The 25,372-nt window shown below is 44.6% G+C and overlaps 1 protein-coding gene across 1 annotated transcript in view; it reads left to right on the top strand.

The window, feature by feature from the left end:
- The window catches only part of PCDH11X (protocadherin 11 X-linked), a 335,833-nt gene that overhangs the window by 70,263 nt on the left and 240,198 nt on the right, over window positions 1–25,372 (top strand). Inside the window, 1 exon segment of the mRNA XM_072743505.1 lies at window positions 25,122–25,151. Coding sequence (XP_072599606.1) covers window positions 25,122–25,151 — 30 coding nt within the window.

Here is a 25,372-nt window from a genome sequence, read left to right on the forward strand (position 1 = left end):
ATTTTCAATTTATCCCCAGTAATCTGGTCACCAACTGAATTACCTGGGAGACGAAGGCAGGGCCGTTGTCTGACCCTATTACCTTGGGCAGTCCAAACCAGGGGAAAATTTCTTCTAGGATTTTCTTGACAACCACCTGGGCAGTTTCTTGTTTGGTGGGGAATGCTTTTGTCCATCCTCCTGTGGGCCTAGTGCAGCGGCCCGTGCTGTTTCATCGGCCATCCTGTTCCCCTCTGCTACTGGGTCGGTGCCTCGCTGATGCCAGGACAGTGAATTATACTCAATTTTCTCGGCAGAAAAAGGGAATGGAGAAGATCTAGTATTTCTTCTCTGTTCTTGATGTTTTTACCTTCAAAGGTCAGGAGGCCCCTTCTTCGGTATATTTCTCCATGAACATGGGCAGTTGCAAAAGCATACCTGCTGTCAGTATAAATGTTGACCTTTTTGTCCTTAGCCTTTTTTTTTAGGGCCTGAGTTAGGGCTATAAGCTCCGCCCTTTGAGCTGAAATCCCAGGCTTTAGGGCACTGGCCCAGATGACAGTTTTTTTCATCTACCACGGCCACCCCAGCTTTACATTCACTATTTCATAGACAGCTACTCCCATCGGTGTACCAGGTTGCTTCAGCATCTGGCAAAGGCGGGTCCATCAAGTCCCCTCTGGTGCCATGGACTTCGGCTAGGATCTGGTGGCAATCATGCATTACCAGGGAGGGGGACACGGTTTCTGGAAGCAAGGTGGCCGGGTTTAGGGATGTAGCTGTTCCGAACCGTATCCGCTCAGAATTCAGTAACACGGCCTGATAATGGGTGACCCAAGCATTTGAGAGCCATCAATCAGGGGGCTGGTGGATGACTGTCTGTATGGCGTGGGGGGCCACCACAGTGAGGGGTTGGCTGAAGGCCAACTTATCTGAGTCTTTTACCAGGACTGCCACAGCCACTATTATTCGGAGACATGGGGGCCATCCTGCAGCCACGCTGTCTAATTTTTTTTGAAAAGTATGCCACGGGCCTTTTCCAGGGTCCCAGTTTCTGAGTTAGGACCCCTTTGGCTATTCCTTAGCGTTCATCAGCATATAGCGTAAATGGCTTGGTTATATCTGGGAGGCTCAGGGCAGGGGCGGTCAATAAGGCCCTTTTTATTTTGTCAAAAGCCAATTGTTGTAACTTTCCCCAGTGGTAGGGGGTGTTGGATTTCGTGAGAGGATATAGGGGAGCCGCCAGCTCTGCAAACCCGGATATCCAGAGGCGGCAGAACCCGGCACTGCTGAGGAACTCTCGTAGCCCTCTGGCACTAGTGGGTGCTGGGATCAGGGCTACAGCCTTTTTGCGGCCCTCCGTCAGCCACCTCTGGCCTCCTTCCAGGAGATATCCCAGATAGGTCACTCGTCTCTGGCCTATTTGAGCCTTTGTGGAGGAGGCCCTATACCCCAGTCCTCCCAGTCTCTCGAGCAGGGCCCCTGTACCTTTTACACAATCCTGTTCTGTCTTAGCCGCTAGGAGCAAATCATCCACGTACTGCAGGAGAACGAGGTCCAGATGGCCAACTCCGAATTCTGCCAAGTCCTGATGCAAGGCTTCATGGAACAAGGCGGGGGAGTTTTTGAATCCTTGTGGTAGCCTTGTCCAAGTGAGTTGTCCTGAGAATCATGGGATCCTGAAATGACTCAGGATCTTTCCATTCAAAGGCAAAAATAGGCTGGCTTTGAGAGCTTAACTTTAGGCAAAAGAATGCATCTTTTAGATAGAGCTCAAGGGTCCTTCTGCCTCAGGTAAAACTGAATGTTGAGCTCCGTATCAACCAGGAAGGTCACTGGTTGGCCCCCCACTTTAAGGGTTATCTGAGGCTCGGGGGGAGGGGGACTCACGGCCCTGACACTCCTAATCTTCATCTTCTAGGGACAGAACCGTAATGGGCTTCTTCTTAGGTCCCAGCGTTTGGCCCTTCTTTGAACAATCTTTAACCCAATGTCCTTTTTCCTTGCAGTAGGCACACTGGTCTCTTTCAACCCGTGGTTTTCTTTTGTCTCCCAGGTCCTTCCTCTGTCCTGACGTACTCTGCCCTGAGCCCTGTACTATGGTGGCCAGTATCCTAGTCAGTTCTTTATTGCATTTTTTTTTATCTCTTTTATCCTCTCGTTCCTCTTGCTCTTTATGGATCCTTTCCTCCCTTTCCTCGGGGGTCTCTCGTTAAAAATCTTTTCTGCCTCTTTCACTAAGTCCTGTAAGGTGTATCCCTGAAGTCCCTCCAACCGTTGTAACTTATTACGAATACCTGAGGCCGATTGTCCAATGAAGGACATGATTACATCTGGTTGTCGATCTTTGGCCAAGGGGTTAAAGGGGGTATACATACCATAGCCTTCCATTAATCTTTCCAGAAAACGTGTCGGCGTCTCATCTTTTCCCTGCACTATAGCACGTACCTTTGCCAAATTGGTGGGGCATCGCCCTGCCCCTTTGAGACCCGCTAGGAGTACCTGGCGATAGAGATGGAGCTGCTCCCTACTAGCAGCAGTGTCGTAGTCCCAGGTCGGGTGAACCGAGGGAGGGAGGGAGGGAGGGCACCGCTGGCTCCGCGCTGCCGCCGTGGGGACCGAAAGGTTGTGTGCCCGGCTGCCGACTTCTCTCCAGTGATCTAGAGTGAGGCTTAAGGGGGTGGTTACAGTCTGTCCCATGGGTGTAGAAAAGAGTTGAACGGTGAGGAAGAGAACAAAGGAAAGACACAGAACAAACAGACGCACACGAATGACAGGACGGGCGCAGCCGATATGCATGGGAGCATTCGCGAACAACGACCTTCCCTGAAGAGGAGGGAGTGCCGGGCTCCCTCCCTCTTCCAGACTACTGTGTTGTCAGACTCCGGAGCCGGACCAGGGGTCTCAGGGCAAGTCTGCCTCCCCCACTGGTCCAAAAACAGAATACAGAGTCCTGCAGGCACAATTCACACCTGGCACAATATGGACCTGGCCAGTCAGACAAACAGATGAGAGAGATATGACATTTAGCAAGCTTGGTCTTACCTCCTACCGGTCTTAGGATTGAGCTTGGGGGCGTCTCGGATCCCGGACGAACCCCCAAATGTTGGACCCTGGCTCACGGGTGCCAACGTGTCCCGGTGGACGCCCCAGAGACTCAGACCCCAGACAGGCAGATGCAACTAGCAAGAGGGTTTATTGAACGTTTGTGCAAACTGGCTCTCTGCCTCAGAGGTGGAAGAGAGCCCCGATTAGCAATTACAGGCATCTTTTAAAGGCAAAAAAAAAAACAAAAAACAAAAAACGTGGGAGTAGCATAGCATTCAGGTTAGGACATGATTGATTTCCTTGAAGGTCAGCGGGAACATGTTCAGGGACTTCCTAGTCAGGGCATGGAGGGGGGGAGATGGTTTTCTTATCTCGAAAAAACAGAATGTTTTCCATTGTTTAGATTCCAGGATGGCACCTGGATGGGCTGTCTCCGGGTTAGGCCTGGTTTTACTCACAAGGGGGGGAGGGGGTTCTTCATTGGATTCCAGGAAGGTGCCTGGATGGGCTGTCTCTGGGTTAGGCCTGGTTTTACTCACAAGGGGAGGGGGGTTCTTCACTAAATGATTTGAAATTATTCTCTGAGAGATAAAATTCTACAAGTGTTGGACCCTGGCTCACGGGTACCAACGTGTCCCGGCGGACGCCCCAGAGACTCAGACCCCAGACAGGCAGATGCAATTAGCAAGAGGGTTTATTGGACGTTTGCGCAAACGGGCTCTCCGCCTCCGAAGAGGAAGAGAGCCCCGATTAGCAATTACAGGTATCTTTTAAAGGCAAAAGGAAAAAAAACCGCTTAAAGACAAAAGAACCTCGGGAGTCCCATAGCATTCAGGTTATTGATTTCACAGAGGGTCAACATGAACCTATTCAGGGACATTCCAATCAGGGTGTGGGGGGAAATGGTTTTCTTATTGTAAACAGAATGCTTTTAGTTGCTAAAATTTCAGGAAGACACCTGGATGGGCTGCCTCTGGATTAGGGCTGGCCCTACTTACAAGGGGGGAGGTTTCTTCATTCCCTCCTCTTGTTTGGGCTGATTTTAACCTTAAAATCTTAGGGAACATTTATTTTTTTCAGTTTGGAGGGCCCGACATTGCTGAGTTAATACCAGAGCTTGGGTAATAAACAATCTTTCTCGGATGAACTGGAGCGGCCAGTTGAGGACTCAGAGGCCGAAAGTTAGCAGCAGGAGCAGGATAACTAGAGGGCCCATAATGGTAGAGATTAGGGTGGTTAACCAGGGAGACTGATTAAACCAGCTTTCAAACCAGCCCTGCTGGGCCTCCCGGTCCCTTTGTCTTTTATTTAACCTTTCCCTGAGTTTGGCCATGGAGTCTCTGATGACTCCAGAATGGCCTGCATAGAAACAGCATTTTTTTTCCTAGGGCTGCACACAGTCCTCCCTCTTTCAGGAAGAGTAAATCCAAGCCTCTCCTGTTTTGGAGTAGTACTTCTGAAAGTGGTGAGGGACTGTTCTAACTTAGAAACGGACTGCTCTAATGTCCGTAGATCCTCATCTACAGCTGTTTGGAATTCTAAATAACGTCGTGAGCCCTGGATCAGAGCAGCTGCACCAGTACCCACCCCAGTAGCGACCCCTAGTCCCAACATAACGGCTAGGGTTAGGGAGACAGGTTCGCGCCAAAAACGGGTGGGATGTTCATTATACTGATTTTCTAGAGTTTCAGCAGGGTGATAGAACACCCTGGGTATGATCTGCACCATGACACAGAAGTCGTTTGAGCTATTTAGAACCTTAGCTGACACACAGGGGGTGAGGCCTTTGTTGCATGCCCACCAAGTTCCCGGCTGGGGCTCCAGGTAAGAGTCAGTCCCTAAAATCGGGGCGGTAGTATTGCAGAGTTCCTGGTAACCCTGGGTGAGTATAGTTAGCCTTGACAGTGATGTAATCCCAGGAGGAGGAGGGCCTCTCATCCTGTGTCTCCCTAGTCTCGCACCCCCAATTTTTACAATAGAAGTATTCCCCTCCTCCACAGGTGGGATTTAGCCTGCGATCTCTGTGGTACCCGGGACAGACATAAAAGGGAAGAGTGCTTAGCATGGCCCTTCTGTCAGGCGTGCCACATCCTCCCCATGGGTCTAATCCCAGTCGCCCTGGAGGGCTTTCTCGGTTAGGGGCCCTAGAGGTGTCCAAGTATCCCTCTAGGTCCCATGGGCTAGGGGCCCCTATGGTTAGCTTGCATAGGTCAGGATATAGGTTAGGCCACCAGGTTCCCACAGGGGCGGTCTTAGTTATAGACCAGACCTCGTCACCCCCAGACGTTAGTACCTGCCAGGTTAACCTTTTGAGGGCATGAGGGTCACCTTTGGTGGAGGTAAAGAGCGCTAGGAGAGGTAGGAATATAACTGTCATTGAACAATTTTTTGAAAGTCTTATCTTGAGCGGGTTTTGGGTGCAGTGGAGCTTCCATTGGAGTGGCTGGTCCGGTCCGCCGGCTGGCGTCAGCGGTGCTCGTTGATGGGGTGCGATCGACGTGTGAGGCGTGGACCCAAGCAGCAATGCCGTCTACCTTTAAGGCGGTTGGGGTGGTCAGTAGTACAGTAAATGGGCCCTTCCAGCGGGGCTCAAGCGTCCTGGACTGATGTCTCCTGTCATAGACAGAGTCACCGATCTGGAACAGGTTGTGTCTCCGGGGCGGTAGACAGCCCCGCAAGGGGTTTCCAGATCTGGCACTGGATAATCTGGAGCGCCTTTAGCCTGTCCTGTAAACCGGGAGTGTTAGCAAGAGGGTCAATAGTAGAATCTAGTAAGTCCGTCACGGGTGGGGGACCTCCATAGACAATCTCGTAAGGAGTTAGCCCATGGCGTGCGGGAGTGTTCTGGACTCGGAACAGAACCATAGGGAGGAGTTGGACCCAGTCTCTAGTGCCAGTCTCCAATGTCAATTTGGTTAGGGTCTCTTTAATTGTTCTATTTATTCTTTTTACCTGCCCTGAGCTCTGGGGTCTGTATGCACAATGTAATTTTTAATTTATCCCCAGTAATCTGGCCACCAACTGAATTACCTGGGAGACGAAGGCGGAGCCGTTGTCCGACCCTATTACCTTGGGCAGTCCAAACCAGGGGAAAATTTCTTCTAGGATTTTCTTGACAACCACCTGGGCAGTTTCTTGTTTGGTGGGGAAGGCTTCTGTCCATCCTCCTGTGGGCCTAGTGCAGCGGCTCGTGCTGTTTCATCGGCCATCCTGTTCCCCTCTGCTACTGGGTCGTTGCCTCGCTGATGCCCCGGACAGTGAATTATCTACCACGGCCGCCCCAGCTTTACGTTCACCATTTCGTAGAAAGCTACTCCCCTCGGTGTACCAGGTTGCTTCAGCATCTGGCAAAGGCTGGTCCATCAAGTCCCCTCTGGTGCCATGGACCTCAGCTAGGTGGCAATCATGCATTACTAGGGAGGGGGACTCGGTTTCTGGAAGCAAGGTGGCCGGGTTTAGAGATGTAGCCGTTCTGAAACATATCCGCTCAGAATTCAGTAACATGGCCTGATAATGGGTGACCCGAGCGTTTGAGAGCCATCGATCAGGGGGCTGGCGGATGACTGTCTCTACAGCGTGGGGGGGCCACCACAGTGAGGGGTTGGCTGAAGGCCAACTTATCTGAGTCTTTTACCAGGACTGCCACAGCCACTATTATTCGGAGACATGGGGGCCATCCTGCAGCCACTCTAATTTTCTTTTGAAAAGTATGCCACGGGCCTTTTCCAGGGTCCCAGTTTCTGAGTTAGGACCCCTTTGGGTATTCCTTGGTGTTCATCAGCATATAGCGCAAATGGCTTGGTTACATCTGGGAGGCTCAGGGCAGGGGCGGTCAATAAGGCCCTTTTTATTTTGTCAAAAGCCAATTGTTGTAACTTTCCCCAGTGGTAGGGGGTGTTGGATTTCGTGAGAGGATATAGGGGAGCCGCCAGCTCTGCAAACCCAGGTACCCAGAGGCGGCAGAACCCGGCACTGCCGAGGAAGTCTCGTAGCCCTCTGGCACTAGTGGGTGCTGGGATCAGGGCTACAGCCTTTTTGCGGCCCTCCGTCAGCCACCTCTGGCCTCCTTCCAGGAGATATCCCAGATAGGTCACTTGTCTCTGGCCTATTTGGGCCTTTTTGGCGGAGGCCCTATACCCCAGTTCTCCCAGTCTCTCGAGCAGGGCCCCCGTACCTTTTACACAATCCTGTTCTGTCTTAGCTGCTATGAGCAAATCATCCACGTACTGCAGGAGAACGAGGTCCGGATGGCTAACTCGGAAGTCTGCCAAGTCCTGATGCAAGGCTTCGTTGAACAAGGTGGGGGAGTTTTTGAATCCCTGTGGTAGCTTTGTCCAAGTGAGTTGTCCTGAGAATCCCGTCTCAGGATCTTTTCATTCAAAGGCAAAAATAGGCTGGCTTTGAGAGGTTAACTTTAGGCAAAAGAATGAATCTTCTAGATAGAGCTCAAGGGTCCTTCTGCCTCAGTTAAAAGTGAATGTTGAGCTCCCGTAGCAACCAGGAAGGTCACTGGTTGACCCCCCCACTTTAAGGGTTATCCGAGGCTGGGGGGGGGCTCCTGGCCCTGACATCTCTAATCTTCATCCTCTAGGGACAGTACTGGAATGGGCTTCTTCTTAGGTCCCTGCGTTTGGCCCTTCTTTGGACAATCTTTAACCCAATGTCCTTTTTCCTTGCAGTAGACACGCTGGTCTCATTCAACCCGTGGTCTTCTTGTCTCCCAGGTCCTTACTCTGTCCTGACTTACTCTGCCCTGAGCCCTGTACTATGGTGGCCAGTATCCCAGTCAGTTCTTTATTGCGTTTCCTTTATCTCTTTTATTTTGTCTCTCTCTCTCTCTCTCTCTCTCTAAGTATACATACGGTAGCCTTCCATTAATCTTTCCAGAAAACCTGCATTATAGCACATACCTTTGCCAAATTGGTGGGGCGTCGCCCTGCCCCTCTGAGACCCGCTAGGAGTACCTGGCGATAGAGACGGAGCTGCTCCCTACCAGCAGCCGTGTCGTAGTCCCAGGTCGGGCGAACCAAGGGGAAAACGTCCTCAATTTCATTAGGCAGCTGGGGCGGCCTCCCATCCGCCCCGGGGACGTTTTTCTGTAGACGCGCTGTCTCTCCTCCGTGGTGAGGAGAGTCTGCAGGAGCTGATCAGGGTGCCCATGGGGTCCTGGCTGAGAGACCGGGGCCTTCACCTGCAAGATAATATCAATATTAAAAGTTCCATTCCTGAGCCACCCGACGTTGAGAGTCGGCCACTCTGAGGAGCAGAAGGTGTCCCATCTTCGTCTTCTGACTTGGACCGAAAGGTTGTGTGCTCGGCCGGCGACTTCTTTCCAGTGATCTAGAGCGAGGCTTAAAGGGGTGGATACAGTTTGTCCCATGGGTGTAGAAAAGAGGTGAGCGGGGAGGAAGAGGACAGGAAGAAAGACACAGAACAGACAGATGCACACAGATGACAGGATCGGCATGGCGGATTCAGACGGGAGCGGTCGCCAACAACGACCCTCCCTGAAGAGGAGGGAGTGCCGGGCTCCCTCCCTCTTCCAGACCACTCCGGAGTCCGACTCTGGAGCGGGACCAGAAAGACACAGAACAAACAGACACACACGAATGTCAGGACTGGCGCGGCAGATTCAGATGGGAGCGGTGGCGAACAACGACCGTCCCTGAAGAGGAGGGAGTGCCGGGGCTCCGTTCCTCTTCCAGACCACTCCGGAGTCCGACTCCGGAGGGGGACCAGGGGTCTCTGGCACGTCTGCCTCCCCCGCTGGTCCAAATACAGAATACAGAGTACAGCGCCCTGCAGGCACAATACAGACCCGGCACAGACCCGGCCAGTCAGACAAACGGACGAGACAGATATGACCTTTAGCGAGCTCGGTCTTACCTCCTACCGGTCTTAGGATTGAGCCTGGGGCGTCTCGGATCCCGGACGAGCCCCCAAATGTTGGACCCTGGCTCACGGGTGCCAACGTGTCCCGGTGGACGCCCCAGAGACTCAGACCCCAGACAGGCAGATGCAATTAGCAAGAGGGTTTATTGGACGTTTGCGCAAACGGGCTCTCCGCCTCCGAAGAGGAAGAGAGCCCCGATTAGCAATTACAGGTATCTTTTAAAGGCAAAAGGAAAAAAAAACCGCTTAAAGACAAAAGAACCTCGCGAGTCGCATAGCTCAGGTTATTGATTTCACAGAGGGTCAACATGAACCTATTCAGGGACATTCCAATCAGGGTGTGGGGGGAAATGGTTTTCTTATTGTAAACAGAATGCTTTTAGTTGCTAAAATTTCAGGAAGATGCCTGGATGGGCTGCCTCTGGATTAGGGCTGGCCCTACTTACAAGGGGGGGAGGTTTCTTCACAAGGATAGTTCTTTTTTTTATTTATTATTTTTTTAGTCTTTTCAGTTTTTTACTTCTTAGGAAGCGCTAAAGCAGGGTGAAGAGGCAGAGTGAGAGGGAGAAGCAGGTTCCTAGCTGAGCAGGGAGCCCCACATAGTGCTTAATTCCAGGACTCTGGGATCATGACCTGAGCAGAAGGCAGTTGCTTAACTGACTGAGCCACCCAGGCACCCCTAAGGATATTTCTGATGTAGTTTTGGAGCAGTGTTATTGTTAGAGTTTAGAGCTGATGGCCAAGAAAGAATTCTTGAGATGTCTTTTGTGCAAAAAGGTGGTTTTATTAAAGCATGGAGACAGGACCTGTGGGCAGAAATAGCTGCTGCACTGGGGTTGTGAGGAATGACTGAGGGAGATGTTCACAAGGACTTTCATATGCTAAAGATTCACAGGATACTGGAGGCCTTGCTATTGTCAAGCTAAGGTTGTTTTTCCCTCTAACAAAGAGCATTAACAGTAAGATAGTTGGAAGTTTCCTGGAGGAAACTTTATACTCTGCCTATTTCTAGTATTTGTCAATGGGCTGTGAGGACATTTAATTTAATTTACATTCCCTTCTGCTTTTGTTGCCCATATTACTTCTATTAATGAAGAAAAACTTCCAAACTATTCTGTTATCAAAAGTACTGTAATTATCTATACTCTTGTTCTTTATGAAGAGCAAAGATAGCTATTTCTATCTTGGCAATCAATTTATCTTTAGTAACTAGCCTGGTGAATTAATTCATGTAAAGTTAGAAATGTTCATACTGAATACTCCTCCTTACCCTGAAGAGGAGATAGATTGTGAATCCTTGGTCTTTTCTCCACACATAAAATGCTTTCCTTACATACAATGCATCTGAATTAACCAGATGGAAACTGGGCTGAGAACTAAAGTGGTTGAATAGGAAAATTGCTCAATATTTAAATTTAGTAGTTGCTTACATTAAAGAAATAATGTAGTTGCTTAAATTAATAAACTAATACTAAAGACTCCAGATTCTGAAGCTGGTCGTGTTACTTGCATATGTGAAAACAATGAATATTCTAATAGTTAATATACATGTAGTTGGAAATTTTTTAAAGAAAATTAACTTAGATCTAGTTAGTAAATATCAATGTAATTACCTAATAGTAAAATTGATGCAAATGGTTACTTTGTAAAAACATAACTGAATGCTTTTTCTCTAGCATATGATGAAGTTTTTTGAATATAGGTGAGTCCTGGAGCTGACAACCAAGAAATAATTCTTGAGACATCTTTGGTGCAAAATGGTGGTTTTATTAAAACACAGGGACAGGACCCATGGGCAGGAAGAGCTGCTGCCCTGGGCCTGTGAGTGATGGATGATTATATACCTGGAAGTTGGGAGGGGTTTGAGAATAGCATACTTTCTAAGGACTTTTGGAAACAAGGTTTCCAGGGTCTTGAGGGAGCTAGCTATTGTTGGGAAAAGGTCACTTATTACCATCTAATAGAACCTGAGTCATAAGACCCTTCAGATGTATATCAGTGGGCCATGTGCTTGGGAAATGATCACCAACATGTACCTTGGGGGTTTAGAGATAAAGGAAATTTAAAGGAATTTGTATATGTTAAAATAGACTTACAGATTCCTAGAGGACAGGCTAAGATTGCCTTCTGCCCTTAGCAAAGTATGAACAGTGAAACATTTGAGTCTGTAGAAGAATGTCACTCTCTCTTGAAGACCCCCCCCCCCCGTAAGTAGGATCAGCCCTTATCCAGAGGCAGCCCATCCAGGGGCCTTCCTGAAGTTTTAGCAACAAAAAGCATTCTGTTTGTGATAAGAAAACCATTTCCCCCCACTCCCTGATTGGAATGTCCCTGAATAGGTTCATGTTGACCTGAGAAATCGATAACCTGAATGCTATGCGACTCCCGCAGTTCTTTTGTCTTTAAGCGGGTTTTTTTCTTTTGCCTTTAAAAGATGCCTGTAATTGCTAATCGGGGCTCTCTTCCTCCTTGGAGGTGGATAGCCCGTTTGCGCAAACGTTCAATAAACCCTCTTGCTAATTGCATCTGCCTGTCAGGGGTCTGAGTCTCTGGGGCGTCCACCGGGACACGTTGGCACCCGTGAGCCAGGGTCCAACATTTGGGGGTTCGTCCGGGATCCGAGACGCCCCAGGCTCAATCCTAAGACCAGTAGGAGGTAAGACCGAGCTTGCTAAATGTCATATCTGTCTCGTCCATTTGTCTGACTGGCCGGGTCTGTATTGTGCTGGGTCTGTATTGTGCCTGCAGGACTCTGTATTCTGTATTTGGACCAGCGGGGGAGGCAGACATGCCCTGAGACCCCTGGTCCCCCTCAGGAGTCGGACTCCGGAGTGGTCTGGAAGAGGAAGGGAGCCCGGCACTCCCTCCTCTTCAAGGATGGTCATTGTTCCTGACCGCTCCCATCTGAATCTGCCACGCCTATCCTGTCATTCGTGTGTGTCTGTTTGTTCTGTATCTTTCTGGTCCCGCTCTGGAGTCGGACTCCAGAGTGGTCTGGAAGAGGGAGGGAGCCCGGCACTCCCTCCTCTTCAGGGAGGGTCGTTGTTGGCGACCGCTCCCGTCTGAATCTGCTGCACCGGTTCTGTTATTTGTGTGCATCTGTTTGTTCTGTGTCTTTCTTCCTGTCCTCCTCCTCACCGCTCACCTCTTTTCTACACCCATGGGGCAAACTGTATCCACCCCTTTAAGCCTCACTCTAGATCACTGGAAAGAAGTTGCCGGCCGGGCACACAATCTTTCGGTCGAAGTCAGAAGACGAAAATGGGTCACCTTCTGCTCCTCAGAGTGGCCAACTCTCAACGTCGGATGGCCCAGGAATGGAACTTTTAATATTGATATTATCTTGCAGGTGAAAGCCCCGGTCTTTCAGCCAGGACCCAATGGACACCCTGATCAGCTCCTGCAGACTCTCCTCACCACAGAGGAGCGCAGATACAGAAAAACATCCCCGGGGCGGATGGGAGGCCGCCCCAGTAGCCTAATGAAATTGAGGATGTTTTCCCCTTGGTTCGCCCTACCTGGGACTACGACACTGCTGCTGGTAGGGAGCAGCTCCATCTCTATCCCCAGGTACTCCTAGCGGGTCTCAAAGGGGCAGGGCGACGCCCCACCAATTTGGCAAAGGTAGGTGCTATAGTGCAGGGAAAAGATGAGACACCAGCAGGTTTTCTGGAAAGATTAATGGAGGGCTACCATATGTATACTTAAAGAGAGAGAGAGAGAGGAAACGCAATAAAGAACTGACTGGGATACTGGCCACCATAGTACAGGGCTCAGGGCAGAGTAAGTCAGGACAGAGGAAGGACCTGGGAGACAAAAGAAAACCACAGGTTGAATGAGACCAGTGTGCCTACTGCAAGGAAAAAGGACATTGGGTTAAAGATTGTCCAAAAAAAAGGGCCAAACGCAGGGAACCTAAGAAGTCCATTCCCGTTCTGTCCCTAGAGATGAAGATTAGGGGTGTCAGGGCCAGGAGCACCCCCCCCGAGCCTCAGATAACCCTTAAAGTGGGGGGGTCAACCAGTGACCTTCCTGGTTGATACGGGAGCTCAACATTCACTTTTAACTGAGGCAGAAGGACACTTGACCTCTATCTAAAAGATGCATTCTTTTGCCTAAAGTTAAGCTCTCAAAGCCAGCCTAGTTTTGCCTTTAAATGGAAAGATCCTGAGATGGGATTCTCAGGACATCACACTTGGAAAAGGCTACCACAGGGATTCAAAAACTCCCCCACATTGTTCAACGAAGCCTTGCATCAAGACTTGGCAGAATTCGGAGTTGGCCATCCGGACCTCGTTCTCCTGCAGTACGTGGATGATTGGCTTCTAGCGGCTAAGACAGAACAGGATTGTGTAAAAGGTACGGGGGCCCTGCTCGAGAGACTGGGAGGACTAGGGTATAGGGTCTCCGCCAAAAAGGCCCAAATAGGCCAGAGACGAGTGACCTATCTGGGATATCTCCTGGAAGGAGGCCAGAGGTGGCTGACGGAGGGCCGCAAAAAGGCTGTAGCCCTGATCCCAGCACTCACTAGTGCCAGAGGGCTACGAGACTTCCTCGGCAGTGCCGGGTTCTGCCGCCTCTGGGTACCTGGGTTTGCAGAGCTGACGGCTCCCGTATATCCTCTCACGAAATCCAACACCCCCTACCACTGGGGAAAGGAACAACAATTGGCTTTTGACAAAATAAAAAGGGCCTTATTGACCGCCCCTGCCCTGAGCCTCCCAGATATAACCAAGCCATTTACGCTATATGCTGATGAACGCTAAGGAATAGCCAAAGGGGTCCTAACTCAGAAACTGGGACCCTGGAAAAGGCCCGTGGCATACTTTTCAAAAAAATTAGACAGCGTGGCTGCAGGATGGCCCCCATGTCTCTGAATAATAGCGGGTGTGGCAGTCCTGGTAAAAGATTCAGATAAGTTGGCCTTCAGCCAACCCCTCACTGTGGTGGCCCCCCCCCCCATGCCATACAGACAGTCATCCGCCAGCCCCATGATCGATGGCTCTCAAACGCTCGGGTCACCCATTATCAGGCCATGTTACTGAATTCCGAGCGGATACGGTTCGGAACGGCTACATCCCTAAACCCGGCCACCTTGCTTCCAGAAACCGAGACCCCCTCCCTGGTAATGCATGATTGCCACCAGATCCTAGCCGAGGTCCATGGCACCAGAGGGGACGTGACGGACCAGCCTTTGCCAGATGCTGAAGCAACCTGGTACACCAAGGGGAGTAGCTTTCTACAAAATGGTGAACGTAAAGCTGGGGTGGCCGTGGTAGATAATTCACTGTCTGGGGCATCAGTGAGGCAACGACCCAGTAGCAGAGGGGAACACGATGGCCAATGATGCAGCACGAGCCGCTGCACTAAGCCCACAGGAAGAAGGACAGAAGCATTCCCCACCAAACGAAAAACTGCCCAGGTAGTTGTCAAGAAAATCCTAGAAGAAATTTTCCCCTGGTTTGGACTGCCCAAGGTAATAGGGTCAGACAACGGCTCCACCTTCGTCTCCCAGGTAAGTCAGTTGGTGGCCAGATTACTGGGGATAAATTAAAAATTACATTGTGCATACAGACCCAAGAGCTCAGGGCAGGTAGAAAGAATGAATAGAACAATTAAAGAGACCCTAACCAAATTGACATTGGAGACTGGCACTAGAGACTGGGTCCAACTCCTCCCTATGGTTCTGTTCCGAGTCCGGAACACTCCCGCGCACCATGGGCTAACTCCTTACAAGATTCTCTATGGAGGTCCCCCACCAGTAACGGGCTTACTAGATTCTGCTTTTGACCCTCTTGCTAACACTCCCGGTTTACAGGACCGGCTAAAGGCGCTCCAGATTATCCAGCGCCAGATCTGGAAACCCCTTGCAGCTGTTTACTGCCCCGGAGACACAACCTGTTCCAGATCCGTGACTCCGTCTACGTCCGGAGACATCAGTCCAGGACGCTTGAGCCCTGCTGGAAGGGCCCATACTCTGTACTACTAACCATCCCAACCGTCCTAAAAGTAGACGGTATTGCTGCTTGGGTCCACGCCTCACACGTCAAGTGCGCCCCATCAACAAGCACTCCAATGGAAGCTCCACTGCACCCAAAACCCGCTCAAGATAAGACTTTCAAAAATTGTTCAATGAGAGTTGTTATATTCCTACCTCTCCTAGCGCTCTTCGCCCCCTCTAAAGGTAACCCTCATGCCCCCAAAAGGTTAACCTGGCAGGTACTAACGTCTGGGGGTGACGAGGTCTGGTCCATAACTAAGACTGCTCCCGTGGGAACCTGGTGGCCTAACCTATATCCTGACTTATGTAAGCTAACCATAGGGGCCCCCAGCCCATGGGACCTAGAGGGATACTTCGACACCTCTAGGGCCCCCAACCGAGAAAGCCCCTGTGGAGGGTGGGGACACTTCTATTGTAAAAACTGGGGGTGCGAGACTTCGGGAGACACAGGATGGGAGGCCCTCCTCCTCCTGGGATTACATCACTGTCAAGGCTAACTATACTCACCCGGGGTTACCAGGAACTCTGCAATACTACTGCCCCGATTTTAGGGACTAACTCTTACCTGGTGCCCCAGCCGGGAACTTGGTGGGCATGCAACAAAGGCCTCACCCCAGGGTGTTCTATCACCCTGCTGAAACTCTAGAAAATCAGTATGACGAACATCCCACCCGTTTTCGGCGCGAACCTATCTCCCTAACCCTAGCTGTTATGTTGGGACTAGGGGTCGCTACTGGGGTGGGTACTGGCGCAGCTGCTCTGATCCAGGGCTCACGATGTTATTTAAAACTCCAAGCAGCTGTAGATGAGGATCTACGGGCACTAGAGCAGTCCGTTTCTAAGTTAAAACAATCCCTTACCTCGCTTTCAGAAGTAGTACTTCAAAACAGGAGAGGCTTGAATTTACTATTCCTGAAAGAGGGAGGACTGTGTGCGGCCCTGGGAGAAGAATGCTGTTTCTATGCAGACCATTCTGGAGTCATCAGGGACTCCATGGCCAAACTCAGGGATAGGCTAAATAAAAGACAAAGGGACCAGGAGGCCCAGCAGGGCTGGTTTGAAAGCTGGCTTAACCAGTCTCCCTGGATGACCACCCTAATCTCTACCATTATGGGCCATCTAGTTATCCTGCTCCTGCTGCTAACTTTCGGCCCCTGCATCCTCAACCAGCTGCTCCAGTTCGTCCGAGAAAGATTGTCTATTACCCAAGCTCTGGTATTAACTCAACAATGTCGGGCCCTCCAAACTGAAAAAAATAAATGTTCCCTAATTTTTAAGGTTAAAATCAGCCCAAACAAAGAGGAGGGAATGAAGAAACCCTCCCCCCTTAAGTAGGATCAGCCCTAATCCAGAGGCAGCCCATCCAGGTGCCTTCCTGAATATTTAGCAACAAAAAGCATTCTGTTTGTGATAAGAAAACCATTTCCCCCCACTCCCTGATCGGAATGTCCCTGAATAGGTTCATGTTGACCTGAGAAATCGATAACCTGAATGCTATGCGACTCCCGCGGTTCTTTTGTCTTTAAGCGTTTTTTTTCTTTTGCCTTTAAAAGATACCTGCAATTGCTAATCGGGGCTCTCTTCCTCCTCGGAGGCAGAGAGCCCCTTTGGGCAAATGTTCAATAAACCCTCTTGCTAATTGCATCTGCCTGTCTGGGGTCTGAGTCTCTGGGGCGTCCACCGGGACACGTTGGCACCCGTGAGCCAGGGTCGAACACTCTGTTTCAAGAACTTGTCAATGTGCTTTGTCCTCAGCTAGTCCTCTGTTCCCCCATCAGCATAGATAATCATTAGGAAATGAGTACTATAAGGGATATATAATATTTATTCAGAATTATTCATGCATATTGAAATATTATTCATTATCTAGTTTATTATTAGGGTACATAGTCTTTAATTCATAATAGTATATTTACTTTTTGGGTATTTATATCTAAGGTATATAGCAATCCCTGGTGAAAAGAATATTTACATCCTGATTTACAATCTTATACAATTTTGAAACATAGTATAAGTCTTTATACCTAAATTTCTACACATGTAAAATTAGAATAATTGTATTAGAATGATGGACTATTTCAATGATTAATTCAGAAAATATATATTAAATACTTGAAGGTTTCTGATATTTTTTAAGATTTTATTTATTTATTCATGAGAGACAGAGAGAGAGAGAGAGAGAGAGGTAGAGACACAGACAGAGGGAGAAGCAGGCTCCATGCAAGGAGCCTGATGTGGGACTTGATCCCAGGACTCCAGGATCACGCCCTGGACCAAAGGCAGGCACTAAACCACTGAGCCACCCAGGGATCCCCGGTGTCTGATTTATAGGACTCTTACAAATTTTTACAAACTGTTAAAAATAGTTGGGAGATGAGAAAAAAGTCCAAAAGAATAATCAAGAAAAAAGATTTTATTTGACTTTCAAAATAATATCTACAAATAGAAAGGATATGATTTGTTACTGTTATTTCCATTTTAAGAATTAATAAACTGAGATTTAGAAGTCAAAGGATTTGCTCATTGTCACACAGTTCTTTGCTCCCTTGTGGTATGATAGCATTTTATTCATCTGGCCATTATAACATCTAAAATATTATAATTATCACTTGCTACATCTGACTTCCCTGTTAAATTGTGAAGTCCTGTAGGGCAAGGGTCTTATTCCATTCATTTGTCTACCACTTAGAAAATTTGAATGTAGTACCAAATAAGCTTTTGCTAAATGTCTTAAAGTTGAATGAACAATCTGGGACTGGAACCTACATCTGGTTATTCAAAATTGGATAATTTTTCCATTGTACTAAATTTACTTATAATCATTCCAGTTCTCCAGAAACTTAAATATACAAAATGCATTGATTTGTGGTTAATAAACTTTGAAAGTATTTTGGTTTGAGAAATTGTAGAATAAAACAATCCATTTTATATTCTAGTGCTTTTTTTCCTGAAATGAAAGTATATACTTTTGATTAATTGGATTTTTAATAGCACTTCAATAACAAATTACCACAAACATCAGTTGCTTAAAATAACAGAAACTTAGTCTTTTGTCGTTCTGCAGTCCAGAACTCTGAAATCAAAGTGTCCTTAGTGCCATGCTCCCTCTAAAAGCTGTAGGGAAGATTAATTCCTTGCTTCTTCCACCTTCTGCTGGCATTTAGCAATTCTAATTCCTTCCCTCTTCCAGCTTCTGCTGCATTCTTTAACTTGTAGCTGCCATCACTCCAATCTCTGCCTTCATAATCACATGACCTTCTTCCTGTTTGTGTGTGTCTTTTTCCTATATACACACTGGACATTGAATTTAAGGCATCCCTAAATCCAGGATGATTTCATTCCAAGATCCTTAACTAATTATAGCTGCAAAGATATTATTTCCAAATAAGATACAATTTTGAGATTCCAGTGGACATAAATTTTTGGAGGATGCTCTCTACTCACTATATCCATTATACTTCATTATACTTCATTATACTTCATTTGATAGTGTCAAGACAGGCTTAATGAAACCTCAGAAACCTAAAAACAATGAGTTCAACTGGGGAAAAACAAAGAGGTTTCAGTTTCAGTTTTCTTAAATGATTTGAAATAAAGTTGAAAATTCTACCCAAAAAATGCACTGAAAGTAGAACTTCAGCTTGGAATTACTAGAGGAGTTTGAAATAGAGATTATATATCAATGCATAAGGGAGTGGCAGGACTAGGTAGGGAGAGATATGTAGGGGGCCAGGGAATCAGACTCACAAAAATCCCAAAAATGTGGAGAGGAAAGGAAACCTGAGATACAAACCAGGGCATCCTGTCCTAGGTATCAAAGGTGGGGTCTTATAACAGCTACTTGTGACTTGCAAAGAATTACCAGACCCTAAAAAGGAAGTAAGCCATTGAAGGTATTAACACTATTCCTTACTCAATGGTGATATCAATAGAGATGTTAAAAGGCTTTAGGTTCCCTTGTTGGCTTTCAATAAAAGACCAACCCTACAAGCCAGCCCTGTCAGGATCCCTCTGCTTCCTAAGAACCTTCTCTGTCTCCTTGCTTAATAAATTTCTATTGTTTTACTCACTCTCCTTTGTCTGTGACATTCATTCTTTGACTCTGTGAGACAAGAACCTAGTTCTCCCACTTTATCAGTAATCAAGTAAGAGCTCAAGAAGACTATGATAATCCCAGAAAAGAATATCACTTTCCACCTAGAAAACAAGCAAGTGATAACAACGGATACCAGATAATTATTATAACTTTGTTGTAAAGTAGGTATTATTAGATTAAAACTAAAACTTAAGGATAAATTAAAAATAATGCAACTAAGTCTAAGGTTTAAATCTCTATCAGAAAGCTACATGCTTAAGTACTATTTATGTAAAATGACTATAGTAGCATTAAACTTTCATTTGAGATCCATCCAAATAACTAATAATAGTATTTTAAAATACCCTTTGTCCATCTGCAAGTATGATATAAAGGATAGAATATAAGAGCTTTAAAATTCTTATTTTTATGATAGATCTATTTTGTTATGCTTCATCTAATATGAAAACCAGTATTCACAGATTAAGCAGTCTGGTAGCTATTGCACTGAAAAACAAAAAGTCTTCATCTATAAGCTTTAATAGACTCAATGCAACATTCTGCTTTCACATTTCACAAGAATGACATATTAAGATCATCTGTAACTATTTTATTTTTTTATGTTCAAGTTTTTCATTTAAATCTAGTTAGTTAACATATAGTGTAATATTAGTTCCAAGAGTAGCATCTAGTGATTCATCACTTACCATCTGTAATTTAAAATTGTATTAGAGTCATTACATGTCTTTAGCAGCAAAGATATTTTCATGCAAAATTCAAACAATTAAAAATGAAACATAGTTTCAACTGATATGCCATATTTTTATCAAGCAGCTTCAAAATGGAATAATTATTTTCCCACATCAAAGTGCCTCTATAAGAATAAAATAAAATGATAGTTGTAAAGCATTTACTAAATTTGATTCATACTCAATAAATTATAGGCAATTATAATAGTGGCAGTGATAGTTGTAGCAATAGTGTTCCTGTCATTGTCACAATCATTATCAGGATTATCATCATCAATGTAGTTAATGCCCTGGGGTTAGTGTAGGAGGAGGATACAGTTTTCTAAATTTTGGTTGAATAAGATCATTCAGCTACTTGTAGACCAAAGACTGAAACATATGTCTTCTCATTTCAAATTTCATGTTTTATTTACTGATGCATAAATATTATCTAACAACATTTATGCTAGTCTTAAGTTTAGGAGCATAATAAGGACACAAAAATACCTAGATACATTCTCATAAGTCTGTTCTTTTGAAATAGTTATTTATATCCTAGAAAGGAGATAAGTAGTAAGCAAATATGTTGAGGAAGACACTTAGGCTTATTATTATTATTATTATTATTATTATTATTATTACATTCACTAATGTCTTCCCTTTAAAACCAATAGCATTCTAGGTCACATGTGTCAATTTACTAAAACAAAACAAAACAAAAGACAAAAAACAACTTGGCCATGATATTTATATAGAGAATTAGTCAAGTAAAAATTATACTTAAAGTTGTAATATTCTTAAAATGCAGATTGGGGGCCATTCCAACTGGTGGAGTATTAGTAGATACAGTCTCCATAGCCTTTCAGTTTGTTATGCTATAAACACACATGAATATACTCACACACATACACAAGGATTAAAAAAAAAATCTGCAGTTTCACTCATCTTTTAGGCAAATATTTATTCAGGATGTAATATCTGTTCATAGTGGGAAGTATTTTCATTTTGCTCATGCCCCGCCCCCGTTTTTTTTAAGATTTTATTTATTTATTCATAGACACAGAGAGAGAGGGAGGCAGAGACACAGGTAGAGGGAGAAGCAGGCTCCATGCAGGGAGCCCGATGTGGGACTCGATCCCAGGTCTCCAGGATCATGCCTCAGGCTGTGGGCGGCGCCAAACCGCTGCGCCACCAGGGCTGCCCTTGCCCATGCCCTTTAGAAAAGGTACTATCATAATACCACCACTGTCATTCTGATAAGTGCTTTTTGTTAAATCTTGACCATTATTGGACATCTCAAGTTGATTTTGTACTTAATCCAGCTGAAAAAAAGTGCTGTTTTGAATGAGAATTGTGATCAACTTTTAAAATAAATCTGTGTTCACCAAGTGCATTGTCTCTTATACATGTTTTGTTCTATTTCTTTCATAATCAGCAGGCAAAGTAGTGTTTTAGGATAAGCTCTAATGTTTGATCCTCTAGTAGGGCTCTGCCTCTTTGTTACCTGTGCATAAGGATGTGACTTCCTTGACTTCTGATTCTAGTCTTGCTCCCTTTTATTATTAATCTAAGTGATGAGAAATTCCTAATGGTTTTGTTCAAGAGGACAGTTACTCTGTTAGTGGTAACAATACAGAGGAAACCCTACATGAAATCAGTGAAGGTAACAGCTATACTTTACACAAGAAAGAAAAAGAAAGAAAGAAAAAGAAGAGAGAAAGAAGAGAGAGAAGAGAGAAGAGAAGAGAAGAGAAGAGAAGAGAAGAGAAGAGAAGAGAAGAGAGAGAAGAGGAGAAGAGAAGAGAAGAGAAGAGAAGAGAAGAGAAGAGAAGAGAAGAGAAGAGAAGAGAAGAGGAGGGGAGGGGAGGGGAGGGGAGGGGAGGGGAGGGGAGGGGAAGGGAAGGGAAGGGAAGGGAAGGGAAGGGAAGGGAAGGGAAGGGAAGGGAAGGGAAGGGAAGGGAAAAGAGAAGTAGTAAACCTGGAGATGGGAAAAAAGAAGTAGAATTTTCCAGAGAAACTGACTGTATGTAGTAATACCCTTTTGAGCCATAGATCTCTTCTTGTATTAACCTCAACCTTTGTGCTCATTGTGTTCACTCTGAATGCACAGGCCTAAAATGGACACAATTATAATATCTGGTTTCCACTAGTCACAAAAGCACATAGATATTGAAGAATACCCAAATAATTTGACTTTCTTTCAACTGTACTGATACTGCTACTACCTCAGTGTATACATGGATCACTCTTCATTGTAATTTATCTCCCACCATTTTCCATTTTGTCCACTAATACTGTGTTACATAAAAGAGAATAGACTAAAAAAATGGAATGTTTTCCTAGTTGGATCATATTCTTGACATTAACAAATTTTGTTACTTCTCTTGTATAATATATCTTCTTCCTACTTTTCATCAGTTATACTCAATCATCTCTAACAATCTAGAAAATCTGATATAATATGAGAAATATTCATTTATTAGTAGGTAAAGGGCCAAGGGCAGGCTGCTTCAAGATGGGCCACTTTGGCATAAAGATTATTTTGAATTAAAAGTAATCAAAATGCATCAGATGCAGAAAAAGTTCTCTGTCTCCTCTCAGCTGCCTAAATTTACTTTGGAAAGGAAAGCCTGCACCAAGAAGAGAACTATTAACAGAGATTCCCTTTTATGTAAGAAATGTACCTACATTATAGGGAAACATTTGTGTTTTTGAAATATGTCCTTTCCTTTTCCTGCTAATGGCCCTCTCCCCTTTGTATATCCAGACCCTACCCCTCTCCTTAGTTCATATAAACTTCATGTTGCCTCATTGTCTTTAGAATTTCATTGTCTATGTGGGTTGTCCTTATCCCTACTACATTTTATTTTCTTCCATTAATCTGTCTCTTGTCTTTTGATTTTATGTCCAGCTAGAAGGACCATAAAGCAGAGGAAGGTCTCCCTCCACAACAGTAGTAAGAACTTGTTCACATCAGGAGGTTAAGAATATATGAAACTGCATGACAAATATATGCTTTTGGAAAATTTTGAGCTTATAACATTCAGACCTGTTATTTTTTTTCCCTCCCTCACTATATATAATTTAGTTTGGACAATGATTTTGTTGATTTAGTGTTGATTATTTTGGGGTCAATTTTTAAATAAGGGGATTAAAAATCCATGTCTCTGTCAAAGTAGGAATTGCTTTTCGGCATGTTTTTTTTTTTCTTCCAGCCTTTATTATTTTTTTAATGTTTCTATCATCAAAACTGGTATCAATTTGTCATCCTATTAACATGCCTGCCAATATATTTCTATGCTTACTTTTAATTCTAATGCTCATCTAGATGTTACCAAATAGGACCCACTTATGGTGGCAGATTGTGTTGTATCTGTGGTGTGGATTAATGCAAAGACGATCCTTTTTTGATATTTCCCACTTCATCTATTTTAACCTTTTCACAATAACAATTTTCAAATAAAAGCAAAAGTAGCACGGCACAGGAAATGCTTTTAGTTAAAATATAAAATTTAGGGAAACAAACACATTCTGAACTTGTCTTTTTTCATTACTGTGGTGAGGAGGAGCACTGGGTGCTATATTTTGGCAAATTGAACTCCAATAAAAAAAATTAAAAGAAAAAAATAAAATCTGTTGTTATTGCAAATAAATCTTAATGGAACAACCATAAAAAGATCTATTGTGCTGCAGCAAAATAGAGAATAGTATTTTAATGTTATATCCTTAAAGACTTTTTTGTTTTTGTTTATGACTTTATTTCTATTAGAAAGCTGAAAATTTTAGCCTATTTTTTTTTAAATTAATTTTTATTGGTGTTCAATTTACCAACATACAGAAAAACACCCAGTGCTCATCCCGTCAAGTGTCCACCTCAGTGCCCGTCTATTTTTTAAGGTTTTTTTATTTCTTTAGTAATGAGACACAAACACACACAGAGAGAGAGAGAGAGAGAGAGAGACAGGCAGAGAGAGAAGCAGGCTCCACACAGGGAACCCATTGTGGGACTGGATCCCGGGTCTCTGGGATCATACCCTTGGCTGAAGGTGGCACTAAACTGCTGAGCCACCCGGCTGCCCTTAACCTATTATTTAAGAATTATCATTCATAATGATAAGAGATGTAGATATCTATCATTTAAAGGCATTGAAACCATGGATATTTTCTTGAAAGAGATTATGGAAGTCATCATTCTAAGGCTATCCCTTCATGAATATAATTCTAATACTGAGCCATTGAAGGCTGAATTTGCTCAACACAAAAAAAGTGTGAATATCTTAGGGTAAACATCAATACCCAAAATGGAACGGGTGAAAAAAAGTACACTTTGATTTCTTGAATAAATGATTTTTGCCCATGTCTAGATACTTGTTTAAATGTCCATGTTGTGAACACAAGTTACGTTAAAATGACAGGAAAAAATGCATACTTTCTGAGAATAAGTTATTAAAATATAGAGCAATCTCTGGCTATGTTCATTGTATCTGTCTTTGTATTTACCCTTATTTCAAAATCAACCCAGCTCTACCCCCTTTTTTTCTTGTGATTCATTGTAATCAAGGAGGCTCTAAGAGAACATTTTGTGTAGCTGTTAAAATGACAAAAAATGGAGATAAAATTTTAGGAGAAAAGACTTTTGGGAGCAAAAGTAGCTAGAAATGTAGAAATCTGATCATTTATGGTATGGTATATTCATCCTCTACAAAGAAGAATGAAGAAGGGACTAATGGCCTAAATGTTTTTGGAGTCTTGAAAATTAATTTAACCTGTCTCCTGAGGTTGAAAGGGAATTTTAAAAAAGAAGTTTTAAGTAAAAAGGAACAAAATAACCAAACACCACAGATACAATGAGGAAAAAAAAAGAACATAATTCAGTTGAACAGAATCTAATTAAGGTGTTCCTAAGAACTACCAAAATTAACAGAGATAATACTTAATGTCTTTTAGATGTTTCTTATGTTTATTCCTAATTCATGTATTCCAACCAACCTAGTTCTTTTTTTAAGAAATGCATTCATGCTTGAGGTAAAGGCTTATTCATTAAAAATTAATGAAAAATAAGTAATATAAGTAAGAGAATATCTAATGGGAGGCATGCCTTTTCTTCACAAAAGCCTATGTGGGCTAAATATATAACTGAGTTTTGTAATGCTGATCCAAGATTTCTTATATGGTTCTCATACTGGTACATGAGATTTATAATGTCGTGATATCCCCTTATGAAATGACTGAAGAAAGCAGAAGTTGAAGACAGTTTCAGAAGAACAGAAATTTTTACTATTGGACATAGAATATTGGCATTTAAAATATATTTGCAATAACAAATTAGAGCTGATTTTCAATTTTGTTTTGTTTTGTTTTCCTTTGCTTCCTTTGCCTCCATTTTATCCTAAATCAGTGGAAGTCTGAGGGGAAAACAGCAGGGAAGGTAAGATTATAAATTTAAAAGAAAATTGATTTCAAAATATATTGTACTATTTTTTCTTAATATTTTGAAGCCACAGTATTTACTCCATGGCCTTAAAACTATAAGTATTTAAGATGACATATGTTGTGATTCTACCTTAAAAGATCTTCAAACTGAACTGTATCCACATTTTGTATCATTTACACAGTCCTGGATGCAATTTTCAAACCAATTTAATTTAA

Source organism: Vulpes vulpes, chromosome X (genome assembly GCF_048418805.1).
Source record: "Vulpes vulpes isolate BD-2025 chromosome X, VulVul3, whole genome shotgun sequence".
NCBI classification, from domain to species: domain Eukaryota; kingdom Metazoa; phylum Chordata; class Mammalia; order Carnivora; family Canidae; genus Vulpes; species Vulpes vulpes.